This window comes from Ochotona princeps, chromosome 6 (genome assembly GCF_030435755.1).
Source record: "Ochotona princeps isolate mOchPri1 chromosome 6, mOchPri1.hap1, whole genome shotgun sequence".
Lineage (NCBI taxonomy): Eukaryota > Metazoa > Chordata > Mammalia > Lagomorpha > Ochotonidae > Ochotona > Ochotona princeps.
This window is the reverse complement of record NC_080837.1, coordinates 34,514,854-34,531,079: the sequence shown is the minus strand read 5'-3', so window position 1 is coordinate 34,531,079 and position 16,226 is coordinate 34,514,854. Positions and strand designations below refer to the sequence as shown.

At 44.2% G+C, this 16,226-nt stretch overlaps 1 protein-coding gene across 4 annotated transcripts in view; it reads left to right on the top strand.

The window, feature by feature from the left end:
- Positions 1 to 11,040: 11,040 nt before the first annotated feature.
- GOLM2 (golgi membrane protein 2) overlaps positions 11,041 to 16,226 on the top strand; it is a 76,048-nt gene continuing 70,862 nt past the window's right edge. For all 4 annotated transcript variants that reach the window (XM_058665918.1, XM_004578124.4, XM_004578122.4 and 1 more), the window contains exon 1: positions 11,041 to 11,481. In XM_058665918.1, the coding sequence (XP_058521901.1) occupies positions 11,155 to 11,481 (327 nt within the window). In that variant the 5' untranslated portion in view covers positions 11,041 to 11,154. The remainder of the gene's footprint in view (positions 11,482 to 16,226) is intronic.

Genomic DNA, 16,226 nt, shown 5'->3' with positions numbered 1-16,226 from the left:
ACAATGGTGAAACACATATTCCCAGCTCTCCAGTTCTCTACTTCAGTGAGTTGTTCCTGCATTGACCCAGTTGTCCAGGTCAAAAATGGTTTTCCTGACTCTATCATTTCTTTCTTCTTTTTTTTTTTTAAGATTTATTTATTTTATTTTTTTTAAAGATTTATTCATTTTATTACAGCCAGATATACAGAGAGGAGGAGAGACAGAGAGGAAGATCTTCTGTCCGATGACCCACTCCCCAAGTGAGCCGCAACGGGCCGATGCGCGCCGATCCAAAGCCGGGAACCTGGAACCTCCTCCGGGTCTCCCATGTGGGTGCAGTGTCTCAATGCACTGGGCCGTGCTCGACTGCCTTCCCAGGCCACAAGCAGGGAGCTGGACGGGAAGCGGAGCTGCCGGGACTAGAACCGGCGCCCATATAGGATCCCGGGGCGTTCAAGGTGAGGACTTTAGCCGCTAGGCTATGCCGCCGGGCCCAAGATTTATTTTTATTACAAAATTAGATATACAGAGAGGAGGAGAGACAGAGAGGAAGATCTTCCATCCGATGATTCACTCCCCAAGTGAGCTGCAATGGGCCGATGCGCGCCGATCCAAAGCCGGGAACCAGGAACCTCTTCCAGGTCTCCCACATGGGTGCAGTGTCCCAGTGCATTGGGCCGTCCTCGACTGCTTTCCCAGGCCACAAGCAGGGAGCTGGATGGGAAGTGGAGCTGCCGGGATTAGAACCGGCACATTCAAGGCGAGGACTTTAGCCACTAGGCCATGCCGCCGGGCCCAACTCTATCACTTCTTATATAAATTATCCCAGTATGTTCCCAACTAGCCTGACAGTCACCTATGAACTTGCAAACACAATTACATTTAGCCAGAAGAATCTTCCCAAATCATAGCTCTGATTGTATCATTCCCCATTTTTGGTGACCTCTTATTACTCTTGGTTGAAAATTCAGACTTGGGGCCCGGCGGCATGGCCTAGCGGCTAAAGTCCTCGCCTTGAACGTGCCGGGATCCCATGTGGGCGCTGGTTTTAATCCCGGCAGCTCCACTTCCCATCCAGCTCCCTGCTTGTGGCCTGGGAAAGCAGTCAAGGACGGCCCAATGCATTGGGACACTGCACCTGCGTGGGAGACCTGGAAGAGGTTCCTGGTTCCCGGCTTCGGATTGGTGCGCACCGGCCCATTGCAGCTCACTTGGGGAGTGACTCATCGGACGGAAATCTTCCTCTCTGTCTCTCCTCCTCTCTGTATATCTGACTTTATAATAAAATAAATAAATCTTTAAAAAAAAAAGAAAAGAAAATTCAGACTTGTTATATGCATCTCTGTGACATGGTATCCACTATCTCCATTCTCATTTCTTGCCACTTCTTTTCTAGAGTCTACAATAGTGTCCTAAAAGGAACACACAAGCCCATCCTCTAGGATTGGAATGAAAATATTTTAACTACTGAATGAAGAAAAGGGACAGAAACTAAAAGTATGCTATACTCAAGAATGTCATACATAGTAGGGCTGGTACCATGGTTCAACAGGCTAACACTCCACCTGCAAGCACTGGCATCCCATATAGGTACCAGTTCTTGTCCTGGCTGCTCCACTTCTGATTCAGCTTCCTGTTTATAGCTTTGGAAAGCAGCAGAGAATGGCTCAATTCCTTGGGACCCTGCACCCACGTGGGAGACCTGGAAGAAGCTTCTAGCTCCCAGCTTTGAGTCAGCTCAGCTCTGGCTATGTGGCCATTTGGGAAGTGAAAACAGTGAGTGGAAGATCTTCCTATCTGTCTATTACTCCTATAAATCTGCATTTCTAATTTTAAAAATGTTAAAAAATAAAATGCCATATATATGAACAACTAAGCCAAAGCTCCATGAAAGTGGAGGCAAAATCTCTGGTGGTGGAGAGTGCTGTGTTTTTACTGTAGTTAGGATGCCACTTCAGATGTTCACAATCATACTGAAGTGTTTGGCTTTGAATTCTGGCTCTGCTTTCAATTTCAGTTTTCTGCTAATGTGAACCCTGGGAGGCAGACAGTGATGGCTCAACTACTTACTTAATTCAGAGACCCAGACTGACTTCTTGGCTCCTGGCCTTGGCCAGGTCTAACCATGGCTGCTGTGGGCATTTAGAGAGTAAACCATGGAATGGACAGACTGTCTGTCTCTATCTCTCTAGAAATAAACAAACAAAAACCCTAAATATGAGGATGTCGGGAGACTTGGGAAAAAAAAAACAAGAGTCAGAAATACCAGAAAGAGTAGTTTTTTCATAGAGCTTTGTTCCTTAAGGTGGTCTCTGGTTCTAGTCTCAATCTGCCAACCTCCTTCTAACACACTACTTTTCCTTTCAGAAAATCTGAATGGGTCTTCATTGCATTTTAAAGTGTGTTACGGATGTCTTGTTTGAGGCAGCTGTGAAAAGTTACCTAAAATACTTAGTGTTTATCCATAGGAATTGGAACGTACACACTGACTAAACAGTTGATTGATAAACAATGTTAAAATTTATTGATGTAGAGGCTGATGTTGTAGAACAGTGAATTAAGCATCTACATAATATTAGTATCCCATATCACAGCACCAGATGCTCCATTTTTGACACAGCTCCCTGCTAATGTGCCTGGGAAAACAGTAGAAGATGGTCTGCGTAGTTAGGTCCCTCCCACTCTTAAGGGCCAGGAGTCCAGGACCTTGGCTTTGGCTCAGCTAAGGGATTGCAGCCATTTGGGGAGTTAATCAGCAAAAGGAAGATCTTTCTCTTTCCATTTCTTTCTCATTCTGCCTTTCAAGTAAATAAATAAATATTTTTAAAATTATTGACATAGAAGTCACCAAGATACTGTTAAGCATATAAACAGGTCATAAAACATGTGATGTATTTTTAGTGTGCGTAAAAATGCATTTGTGTATGTTTTGTTTTCATATGAATGTGTGTCTAGATAGGATAACAGTCTAGCACTTACTATACTAAAATGCTACCAGTGACTGTACGTGGATGGGTGGAATTATGGGTGATTTCCATTTGTTTCTCATCTTACTTTTTGGCCTTCATAAGCATCAAAAACTATCCACGGGAACAGGCATTTGGTGTAGAAGTTAAGATGCCATTTAAGACACATCCTGTAATAGGGTACCTGGCTTAAGTCAAGCTCCTCTTATCCAAGCTACCTGCTAACATGCAGATGATGGCACAAATCATTGGGTTCCTGTCAGCCATATGAGAAATCCAAACGGTTTCTGGCTCCTAGTTTCAACCTCATCCTGGCTATTGCAGGCTGCTGAGGAGTTGAACAAGCATTGGAAGCTCTCTAACTGCCTCTGGCTCTCTTCCTTTCAAATATAGAAATAGGGATGACTGGAACAGCAACTTAAGTGCTTCCTGGGACACCTGCATCTGTGTCAGAGTACCTAGTTATAGTCCAAGTTACTACAGTTACTACACCTCTGATCTAGCTTCCTGCTAATGTGCATCCTAAGATGTAGCAGATAATAGTTCAAGTACTCGGGTCCCTGCTATCCACTTGGGAGACCCAGATGGAATTCCAGACTTCTGGCTTCAGCTTGGCCCAGTTCTAGCTGTGTGTGTATCTGGAGAGTCAAGAAGCAGATGGAAGTGCTCTCTCTCTCTCTCTTTCTCTCTCTCTCTTTCTATTCTCACGTCTCTGTCTCTCAAATAAAAATTTTAAAAACCTTAAAAATACATTTAAAAAACAATAAATGATTTCTATTTCTAAAAAAAAACACAAAAATTAATACTTCTAGGATTTTCCAATGTGGTACAGAGCTCTGTCAACTTCTGTCCAGAGGAGAAAAATCATTTTAATTTATGAAATATAATATATACCAGGATAGTGCTAAGTGATGGAAGGATAAAGAGGGTAAGGTCCTTGTTTTTAAGGATCTCAGTCTAAAACAACATCACAAATATGTAAAATGACACCTTGACACAAGTATGATAAGTGCAATATTGAACTTGCAAATTAGGTGCAGTTGTGTCACACAGAAAAACTATACTTGATGAGGCACTAGAACAGGATTCTAAAAGGCTTAGCAAACGAGAAGGAGGAGGTGTTCTAGTGAAAATGAACAGTATGCCCAAGCACAGAAGAATGATACAGCAGCAAGCATGGAGTGTGACCTAGTCACATAATATTTGAAGTAAGTTTCTTACCTGTAGAAATCAGTGCAGTTTCGGGCCCAGCGGTGTGGCCTAGTGGCTGAAGTCCTCGCCTTGAGGGCCCCGGGATCCCATGTGGGCGCCGGTTCTAATCCCGGCAGCTCCACTTCCCATCCAGCTCTCTGCTTGTGGCCTGGGAAAGCAGTCGAGGACAGCCCAATGCATTGGGACACTGCACCCGCGTGGGAGACCCGGAGGAGGTTCTAGGTTCCCGGCTTCGGATCGGCGCGCACCAGCCCCTTGCAGCTCACTTGGGGAGTGAAACATCGGATGGAGGATCTTCCTCTCTGTCTCTCCTCCTCTCTGTATATCCGGCTTTCCAATAATAATAGTAAAGTCTTTAAAAAAAAAAAAAAAGAAAGAAATCAGTGCAGTTTCTTTAAGATATCAATAATTTTAATATAGATTTTAAATAATACTAGCAATGCCCAGGTGCCAAATGAAAGAACATCCTACACACTATAATAGTTTAAGAATCGATACTGCAAAATTTTTATATCATTCTGTTACGGAATGTGGTCTGCAAAATTTGGCTTCTATTTTGCCAGGAGATGCAACACCCTGCTTCTCTAGGATCCTGGCAGATAAAAACACAGCTCCTGAACAACAGCAGTGAAGTGAGTTCAATCCATCATTGTGTTGACTTGATATATGTATGGGGATTGCATTGCTGAAAACAACACAACTACACACTGAAAATAACGAACTCTGTGAAAAATCTTATAAGGTTATGAGAAAAGCCTTTAAGTTCTACTTAAAGCATAGATAATGAATAAATGAGGATCTGTTTAAAGGGCACCTTATGACACATGGCAAGTGCTGCTTACAGCTGCGTCTCCCTGAAAGCTGGTGCAGGAGGATTTATTGTGATGCCATGCTAGCATTTGCAGCAGGTACACTGTACCAGGGAATAAAAAAACAGTACGTAAATAAAGATTGGGAAAATGACAGGATGATCATTTGAAATGAGCCCCACTTAATAACCTGCTGCCTTAAATGGGGCCGTATATAATTGGGTCACTCTATAGAACGATGTTTAGCACAGAAAGGCACCACGAGAAGATTAGATGAACTGCATTGCAGAGAACAAAAAATAGGGCAAAAACTTTGGGTTTTCTGCCAAGTCTAGCAAAAATACATTGCAGCAGACTGCAGAGACAGGACTGTCTTTTCACTGGTTGCCAAGAATCCAAGTCTGGTTTTAAAAATTACAAATAGAAACAAAATGTTGAGGAGCAAGAATCACTATGCCTTGAAAGATAATGAAAAATAGTGACTAATGACTGAAAAGTATTAATTTTATCCCTGCCCATTAGTTTACCAAACACATACCTACTCAGTATCACTGGCTACTATGGTACCTAACAAAAGAGAGAATGAAAGTGATAAAATCTGTGTTTTTTGGAGTTCAGACCTGACAGCCCGAGGGAGATGAGTAGCGATGTATGACAGCATCACCTGGAATATTATTGCCCAAATGATGAGGTGTATACAAAGTAGATGAAAAATTCAGGAAAGAAAGATGTGAGCTTATCTAGAACTTGGAGGAAGGTCTCAGGGAGGGAAGATTCATGCTGGATTGTAAACAAAGCTTACATTCTAATATGTCTGCCTTTGGCCAGCAGAATAGAATAATTTTGAGCAACATACATCACTTCTCTGTATTTTCATAGTCTTTTACAACATGGAAAGTTCAGGTGAGATAACCTCTAAGTTATCTTAAAATTCCATAATTCAAGGGTCAGTGTGGTGGCTTAATAATTTGAACTGCCACCTGCAGTGCCACCATCACATATGGTTGCCCGTTCAGGTCCAGGCTGCTCTGCTTCTGATCCAGATCCCCGCTAATGTGTCTGGCAAAGCAGCTGAAGACAGCCCAAGTGCTTGAGCTCCCGCACCCATGTGAGAGGCCAGATGAAGCTCCTGGCTATTGGCTTCAGTTTTGCCCAGTCCTGGTCGTTATAATCACTTGCAGAGTGCACCTCTCTCTTTCTATAACTCTACCTTTCAAATAAATAAATGTTCCAAAAATTAGATAACTGAGAATATTAGAGGAAAAATAAGGTGAGATGGTTAAAACAATATTTTTCTTAATATTTTAGATGCATTCATAGACACTGAAAAGGAAAGAAGAGAACAGTCATTGGAGAAAGGAAATTCTAATGATGTGGAGTCGAGATAAAATCATACCCTCTGAAGGTGTGGTCCTGTAGAAGACTGTGGAAAATCTGGTAGGAGGCAGACTTCTCATAGCAAATTAAACCACTAAGATACAAAGTTAGAGGATGTGAGATGGTTGGTCAGTTCCGCTTGAAAGCAGCAGAGGGTGAGAGATATCAAAAAATGTTTTCAAGCAAGGAAGCCAGGTAGTTGCATAATTGAGCCTTGCCAAAGAAAGGACTGGAAGCTTCAGGGACACCCGTCTGTGTTGTCTCCTTCCACCTAGACACTGCTGGGGACACAGCAGGCATTTAGTCACTATCACGACTAATTAATTGGTTTATTAATCAGTGCTAGATACATGATATAAAGACTTGAACAATGCCATAATGATGAGTTCAGGATTTCCCTTTAAAAACATTACTTGTGTCATAACAGCCTTATTTTTTAATTTTAAAAATACTGATTTATTTTATTATTTTTAAATTTTTTATTAGAAAGGTAGATTTTTCAGAAAGGAGAGACAGACAAAGAACTTCCATTTGTTGGTTCACTCCCCAAATGGCTGCAATGGCAAGAGCTGAGCTGATTCAAAGCAAGAGCCAGGAGGTAGGAGCCAGGAGCTTCCTCTGGGTCTTCCACTTGCGTGTAGGGTCCCAAGGCTTTGGGCCGTCCTCCAATGATTTTCCAGGTTATAAGAAGGGAGACAGACCAGAAGTGGAGCAGCCAGGGCAGGAACCGGCACACATATGGGATACCAGCTCTCGCAGGTAGAGGGTTAAGCCATCATGCCAACCCCAAATCTTAGACTTTTTAAAAAGCAAGTGAGGAGCCATGCTATGGTGCATCAGATTAAGCTGCTGCCTGTGATGTCAGCATTGGATTCCTTATTAATGTGCCCGGAAAAGCAGCAGGAGATGCCCCCAAGTTCCTGGGCCACTACACCCATGTGGAAGACCCAGATGGAGTTCCAGGTTTGGCCTTGATATGACCCAATACCTGTTGTTATGGTCATCTAGGGAGTGGCCCAGGGAATGTGTTAAGGAAGTTAGAAATCAACTTAAGTGGGTAAGAGGGGCATACAGAAAACAACACACTGTGAAAGGGAAAGGAAAGTCGAAGCCTTTACCAGCCTCAGAAGCACACCTTGAACGTCAACCAATCTTTTCCACTACAAACTTCTGCTCATATCCCAACAACTTTACAGGTGGTCCCAACCTTCCCCCAAAGAAGGCAATCTGTAGCAATATCCTCTAGATGTTCTACCCAATGTGCTAACACTGGGTAATACAACCTTAGGAGGAATTTTACCTACCTAACACCCAACAGACCCTTTGTCCAGGAGAAGAGCGAGGAGGAGAAAGGCATAAAGAACTGGACCCCGTTCCTGTAGAAGCCCTAGTCTGAGCACAGACTGCAGACACAGCTCTCGGCTCTTTCCTGAGTCACCTGCTTGGCCTACCAGTGTATTCTGTCCATTAAACCATGTAGCCTTGCTTTCCCCAGTGTGAACAGCATGGCACCCTCTCTCAGATTCTGTCTGCAGAGGTGCCCATCTATCCCAATGGACGTACTACTTGACTAAATTTTGCTACTTTGCTTTCCACTCCTTTCTTACATCTGAATTCTTTCTTGTGAGAAACCAAGAACCTATTCCACTTAACCTTCACTGACAAAAGAACTCTATCTCCAATTCTCTCAAATAAAGCAATCATTTTTTAAAAATCCAATGTTTCAACCATCCTATAATAGATTCTTATCCTCCACTAAAATCTATTTAAGTTTTTTTTTTTTTTTTGAAAGGTAGAGGTACAGACAGAAGGATAGACAAGGGGAGATCTTACATTGGATCCTCTGCAGGACTTGTAGTGTTATCATTTAGCCATAACATCTCCTCAAGTTTCTTTTGTTTGCAGCAATTTTCAGTTTTCCCATTAAACTGGTTTTTTTTAAAGATTCATTTATTTTGATTGGAAAGTCAGATATACAGAGAGAAGGAGAGACAGAGAGCAAGATCTTCTATTCGCTGATTCACTCCCAAAGTGAGCACAGTGACTGGAGCTGCGCCAATTCAAACCCAGGAGCCAGGAACTTCTTCCAGGTCTCCCATGCAGGTGCAGGTTCCAAGGCTTTGGGCCATCCTCGACTGCTTTCCCAGGCCACAAGCAGGGAGCTGGATGGCAAGCAGGACTGCCAGGATTAGAACCAGCACTGATATGGGATCTCGGCACGTTCAAGGCGAGGACTCTATCTGCTAGGCTACTGTGCCAGGCCCCTGCCCATTAAACTTTTTTTAAAACATTAATTTTAGCAGCAGAGAGAGAGAGACAGAGAGAGAGAGAATATGAATCTCCCATTTACTGATATATACCACAAATGCTCATAAAGCTCCCTGTCTAGGCCTGAACTTAATTTAAGTCTCCATGTGGGTGGTAGATCCCAATTTCTTGAGCCATTCACCTGCTGCCTCCCACAAGTGTAGGAACTTCCTATAAAGAGTAGAGCCAGACTCAAATCCAAATATTAGCTGCATCATAATGGCAATCCTTAGGCTATACATCTGTCCTTGTCTGTTTCTAATGACCTGGACAGTTTTAAGGTGTGCTGGCTAGGTATGTTGTAGAATCTCCCCTCAACTGGGATTTGTCTGATGTCTTCTTATGATTAGATGGGGTTATGAGTTTTTGAGGGGAAGACATGTTACCATCATCATATCATGCCACCATGCATACTACCAACATAATTTATCACTGTTTGATGTAAGCATTGATCACTTGGCTTAAGAAATTGACTGTTAACTGAGTTTTTAAAATGTCCAACTCAGAATTATCCATAGGAGAACACCTATATAAAGATTTGAGGCTCTCTGGACTGGACTATTAATAAGCCTAGCTTGATAGCCATTAAAATAGAAAAAAAATGCTTGGGGAAGAATGCAAAGTGGATTGTCTTTCTTCAGGCTTCAGCCCTGACCTTTACTAAACGTATGATTTTGGGTATTTCTTAATCTGTGAAAGCGAATGACAGTACTAACCAATTTTCTTAAAAGTACCAGAAGAGCAAAATATGTATCTAAGTGTTTTGTACAATATTTTAAGTGGGGTTTCCATATTAAAAAGAAAACTCTTGGAAAGTGTAACATCTTAAATAGTTAACATTACTTTACAAAGTAACTTGCAACTACTGGCTGAGCCCATCTGGGTTGAGGGAAGGAAGGCTCATTATAGTCAGTCCTTTTGGTTTTTGCCCTGTGTCCATTTGTCAAGGTCTCCTTGCTGGAGAAGATTTCCCAGATCTGAGGAAGCAAGACCAAAGGGTTTGATGTGAACTACATATTAGTAATTTTGGCATTATGTTTGGAACTGCATGTATTAGAGAGAAGCCGTTTCTTTTTAAAGGTGAAGTAATTTTTCCAAGCTACTCCAGGACCAGGAAGCAGGTAACTTCATTTCTGAAGCAGATTGCCAGTATAGTCCAATTATTCAGGGATGACAAGTTTTCCCACCTCAAAATCAGAGCACTTCATGGGAACAAAAATGCCATTTTATATTCAAGGAAGAGTTCTTTAACCTGGAAACTGCATCCTCTCCTTCAGTAAGGCCGACCTAGTAATCCAATTGTTTACATAGGAACAAAGGAGACATGTAGAGAAAAAAGAGGCAGGGCTTGCACCACTGAAATGACCACTGAGCATAAAGGCTGGTTGGTTGGTTGGTTGGTTGGTTGGACTGCCAAGAGCAACCATCTGGATTGAAGCGTTTAACAAGTTCAAACACAACACGAGGAACCCTCTGGACATTTTTGTTTCTTGGATTCCTCATGGGTAAGACTGTGCTGTCAGCAGGATGAAACCAGGCGTGCAAACACCATTTCTAAGACAGATGTTACTTCTAATGCAGAATGCGTTGGATTGTAACAGTGCATTGGTTATTATTCATTGACAGCGGACTCTGAGCTTTCAATTTTTCTATGTTTAAACATAAGGGGCTCACCATACTTGGAAATTCCTCAGGTTCCTGAATTCAACAACCTTGCTTAGGCGGACCTGCTTCTTTGCATCATAGTTGGGGGCATTGCTACTTCACGTTCTGTTATTGCTGCTATTGTAGTTGCCTTCATTTTACATCTGCTAAAAAAATCGCTTTCTAATGAAGCAAGTAAGAAACGTTCCCAGTCATCCTCTTCTGGGTGATTTCCCTATTTGGCGGTCGTGGTCCCTGACGTCCTCAAAGACAAAAAACAAACCAACCCACCTAGACTCCTCGGTAGACTTGGGTCAAGGGAATCAAACAAGTAACAGCTTCCAGCCCAAGCAGAAGCCTTAGCCCAAAACCAACACCTCAATCTGCCCGACAAAGACAAGCCTCGCGAGAGAAAAAGACCACCCTCTCGCGAGAAGAGGGTCGTCGGCAACCAGGAAATGCCTCTCGCCCGAGGCGGTCAGTGGGCGGGGCCCTGTCAAGCCCGTCCCCTTCCGGCTTCTGTGCCCGCCCCGAAGCCCTGAGGTGTAGGGCCGGGCTTGCAGACCGCTGGGTTCTCCCGGTTCCGTCCGGCGGGCTGTGGGTCGGGTTCGAAGCCTCCGGCCCGCGCTTCGGCCCGACTTGAGGAGGGGGGGCGGGGAGGGACCTGCGGCTTGCGGCCCCGCCCCCTTCTCCGGCCAGCGGGCGAGCGGATCCAGCCGCCTCGTCGTCTCTCTGCTGGCCCTGGGGCCGCGTCCCCGGGGCTACCTCAGGAGCCGAGGCCTGAGCTTGGTGCTGGCAGGTGTCAGCTGCGAGGCCTCCCCCGTCCCCCGACCCAGGAGACGGCCCGGTTCGGCCCCATGGTGGGCTTCGGGGCTAACCGGCGGGCCGGCCGCCTGCCCTCCTTCGTGCTAGTGGTGCTGCTGGTGGTGATTGTCGTCCTCGCCTTCAACTACTGGAGCATCTCCTCCCGCCACGTCCTGCTTCAGGAGGAGGTGGCCGAGCTGCAGGGCCAGGTCCAGCGCACCGAGGTGGCCCGCGGGCGTCTGGAGAAGCGCAATTCGGACCTCTTGCTCTTGGTGGACACGCACAAGAGACAGATCGACCAGAAGGAGGCCGACTACGGTCGCCTCAGCAGCCGGCTGCAGGCCAGGGAGGGCCTGGGGAAGAGATGCGAAGATGACAAGGTAAGGGCGCCTGTCCTTTGGTCCTGGGGTGTTGCCTGCAGCCCCGGCCAGCCCGTTTCAGACCAGCCCAGGGCCCACCAGTGTCACGTTCTCCAACCTCTGCCGGACCGGTTCTCCAGGGTGGCTGGCCAGAGGATGCCGGTTGTCCCCGCGCTCAGCTGCTGAGCTGGCAGTGGTAGACGCGTGGCCTATGGGGCCGCCTGACGTTCTTTCCCAGTGACACACTGTGGGACCCAGACTGCCAGGTTTGCTGGAGGGTATTGTCGGCTCTTCTTTCTTGTGTTCACACTGATCAGCGTTCGTGTATGTTGGGTATGGCATTCACTTCCTATTTTTAAAGCAACGTGAAGGCAATGGATTAAAAAAAAAAAAACAGAACTAAATCAAACATCACTACCTTTTTGGGATCAAAAAAATGGAATGGCCTTGGAGCTGTGAGAACCATGTGTGTGACTTGTACATAGTGACTCTGTAATTACGCCTTCCATTTCAATGGTTAATGAAATGAGCCCCCAAAAGGTAGACTCTTATAAGAAATAAATTTTAGGCAACAGAATCTGGTGTCTGTGTCTTCACTGTTTTCCTAAAATGAAGCTTTATGTCCTTAAGTACCTTATAATAGAGTTGATATTTGATAGAGGTGTAGAAGATACAAGTTTAAATTTTCAAAGTTTTAAGACTGCACTGGAAACACACCTGCTACTATATGATCTTTGTGTTCAAAAATATATTGGTGGCTGTATTCTTTTGTGACTTGTACCTTCTGTTGTGATAGCAAAGTTGTAAAAATTTCTGGGAAGACAGTAGCTACCTTTCTTCCTGGGCCTTTCTTGGCAATCTTCTCATTTTTGTGTGTGTGAGTTCCCTTTTGTAAGTTTTCACTTCATCCACATGATGTAGAGTAAATCGTTATGAAGTAGTATCTCCATGAGCACCCAATTCCCTATTGTCATGAATCTCTACCTTCTTTCATAACAGTTGTGCCCCTTTTCCTTTTCACCATAACAGAGATGCTCCAGAAAAAAAACTATTGGGTAAGAGAAGACAGAAATCCATGAAATTTTAAAATATTAAAAAGAGGTCTTCCTGCAAGGTCTGGTTAAACTTTAATATTTAAATTGTTCCTTGCAAGCTCAGAGGAGAGAGAAGTCTTTTGAAGTAATTCATAGTCTGGCTTTTGTCTCTTCCATGTAATGCACTGCTGTTAATAGTCTTTGTTTTTTAAGATTTATTAAAATATCTTTGTTGCAAAGTCAGATATACAGAGAGGAGGAAAGACAGAAAGGAAGATCTTCCGTCCAATCGTTCACTCCCCAAGTGAGCCGCAGCGGCAGGTACTGTGCGCCGATCCAAAGCCAGGAGCCAGGAACCTCTTCCAGGTCTCCCACGCAGGTGCAGGGTCCCAAGGCTTTGGGCCATCCTCCACTGCTTTGCTAGGCCACAAGCAGGAAGTGGGGCTGCAGGGATTAGAATCAGCACCCATATGGGATCCTGGTGCATTCAGGTCAAGGACTTTAGCCACTAGGCCACTGCGCTGGACCGAAATAGTCTCTTTTTGAGTAAGCGTTCATCTGTTACTTTTTTGAAAAAAGCTGGTATGTTTCCTTCTCCCGATAAGCCAGATTCTTTTTTTTTCTTTCACACTTAAATTATTGGTGATGTTTAAGTACTCCTTCGAAGGTCATAACTGGCATTCTTTTCTAGTCAATTCAGAGAACATTTTTATTTTCAGTCAATTCAGTCTCTGAATGATATGGTCCTATTGACTTGACTGTCTCCAGCTCTTTGGAAACCATCCTTTATTGCTGCTATACTATTGGACTCAGATTGTCTTTTTCATTCTTCAGTATATTGTTTGTTGGTTTTTATTTCCCACCAACCACCCTTTGGTTTTGGACCTTTGCTTTTCCCTATAAGAGCACTATTCATCAAAGTGTTAAACAGAATGACAGATTGTTGAATTTGTTCATAGGAGGTCAGGAGAAAAAGGAAAACCCATTTGGACAGAAATGTTAGGTAGAGTTTGAGTCCATAATGCCTACCACCATATAAAAGAAAGAAACCTGTTTAGGAGCAAGCATATGGCACAGTAGGTAAAGCCCCTGCTTATGACCTACATAGCAGAGTAAGGTTTCTTCCTGCTAATGCACCTGGGAAGGCAGTAAGTGGTGGCCCAAGTACTTTGACTCTGCCACCCATGTCAGAGACCAAGCTGTTATGGCCATTTGGAGAGAGATCCAACAGATGGAAGGTCTCTCTCTCACTCTTTGTGTCAGTCTTTCAAGTAAATGAATAATTCCTAAACAACAACAAACAAATGGCCCGGAGCGGAAACCTAGTGGCTAAAGTCCTCGCCTTGCACATGCCAGCATCCCATATGAGCGCCGTTTCGTGTCCTGGTGCCCTGCTTCCCATCCTGCTCCCTGCTTGTGGCCTGGGAAAGCAGTTGAGGACGGCCCAATGCATTGGGACACTGCACCCGCGTGGGAGACCCGGAGGAGGTTCCTGGTTCCCGGCTTCGGATCAGTACGCACCGGCCGGTTGCGGCTCACTTGGGGAGTGAATCATCGGACAGAGGATTTTCCTCTCTGTCTCTCCTCCTCTGTGTATATCTGGCTGTAATAAAATGAATAAATCTTTAAAAAAAAAAGTCAGTTATACAGAGAGGAAGAGAGAGAGGAAGATCTTCTATCTGCTGATTCACCCCAAGTGGTCACATTGGCCAGAGATGAGCTGATCTGAAGCCAGCCAGGAGCCTCCTCTACGTCTCCCATGCAGGTGCAGGGTCCCAAGGCTTTGGGCCATCCTCGACTGTTTCCCAGGCCACAAGCAGAGAGCTGGATGGGAAGTGGAGCTGCCGGGATTAGAACCGGCGCCCATATGGGATCCCGGGGCCTTCAAGGCGAGGACTTTAGCCGCTAGGCCACTCTGCCGGGCCCTGTGTAACTGACTTTTCAATAAATAAATAAAATCTTAAAAAAAAAATTTAATTTTATTTTAACTCAGTTTTTATCATTTTTTTTAAGATTTATTTGTATTGGAAAGGCAGATATACAGAGAGGAAATCTTCTGTCCGCTGGTTTACTCCCCAACTGGCTGCTAAGCTGATCAGAAGCCAAGAGCTTCTTCCAGGTCTCCCATGCTGTCCTTACCTGCTTTCTCAGGCCACAAGCAGGGTGTTGGATGGGAAGTGGAGCAGCCAAGATTAGAACCAGCACTGATATGGGATCCTGTCACGTTCAAGGCTACTGTGCTGGGCTCTAAAATAGTCTTTTAAAAGGCATAATTAAGGAGGGAGAGCCAGAGATTTTCATCCACTGGTTCACTCCCCAAGTGGTCACAGCAGCTGGGGCTGCATGCTGAAGCCAGGAGCCAAGAACTCCAAGTGGGTCTCCCACATGGGTGCAGAAGCCCAAGGTGTTGGGCCGTTTGCCACTGCCTTCCAAGGCTATCAGGGAGCTGGATCAAAAATAGAGAAGCTGGGACTCAAACCAGCATCCGAATGGGATGCTGGCATCACCACAGGCAGAGGATTATGTGCTATGCCTCCACACCAGTCCTCATTCCATATTTGAACTAGCTGTAACATCTTTGTTGGAATGCTTATGAATGTCTCTTCTTGAAGCTAATGAGAGGCTCTTAGCTGCTTATAATAGAGAATACTCTTAGTTTCTTTTCAGAAAATAAACTTTTATTTTGGATCAGTTTTAGATCTAGCCAATTATTCTGAAGAAAGTGCATAACACATGTAGTTGCTTGTATTACTAATATCTCATGTTAGTGTAGCATATTTGTCACAAAAATAAACTGATTTTTAAAGGTTTTTAAGGTTTTTTATTTTTGTTGTTGTTGTTCTTATTTGTTTTCACTTTATTTAAAAGAAAAGGAGTGAAGTCTTCTGTCCACTGGTTCATTCCTCAGATGTCCACAACCACCAGGCACTAATAAACTAATTGATATATATTTTCAAGATTTTATTTTTTAGAAAGGCAGATTAACAGAGAAAGGGGGACAAAGAGAAAGATTTTTCATTCCTCAAATGGCCAGAATGGCCAGAACTGAGCTGATCCAAAACCCAGAGCCTCTTCTGGGAATCCCACATGGGTTTGCAGAGTTCCAAGGCTTTGGGCCATCCTCCACTGCTTTCCCAGGCGGCAAGCAGGGAGCTGGATCAGAAGTGGATCATCTGGGACATGAGTTGGCACTGGTGCCCAAATGGGATGCTGGTGCTTGAAGGTAGAGGATTAGCCTTTTTAGCCATGTCTCCTTAAACGCTTTTGGATTATTATCATTTTCAGACTTTGTTTTTAATGACCTTGACAGTTCTGAAGATTGCTCATTGGATATTTAAATATTTTTTTAAAAATTTATTTTGTTTGAGAGGTAGAGAAACACCCAAAGAAGACAGCCAGGGAGTCCTCGGCATCTTCTGGTTCATTCCCCTAATATCTGTGATGGCCAAGGCTGAAGCTGAGAGCCAGGAACTCAACCTACATCTCCTATATGGTGGCAGAAACTTCATTGCTAACTTTCCTTGCTGTCTCCTAGGGTTGGCTCTAATAGGACACTGGAGTCAGGAGTAGGACCTGAGTGAAATGGCAGTATCAGAGCTGGAGGCTTAACTATTAGGCCAAACACTTGACAGTTTCAGGTGTTTTGCAGGATATCCCTCAACTAGGGTTTGTTTGATTGTTTTCTCAGGATTAAACTGGGATTATGGTTTTTTGGGAGAAAGGCCACAGATG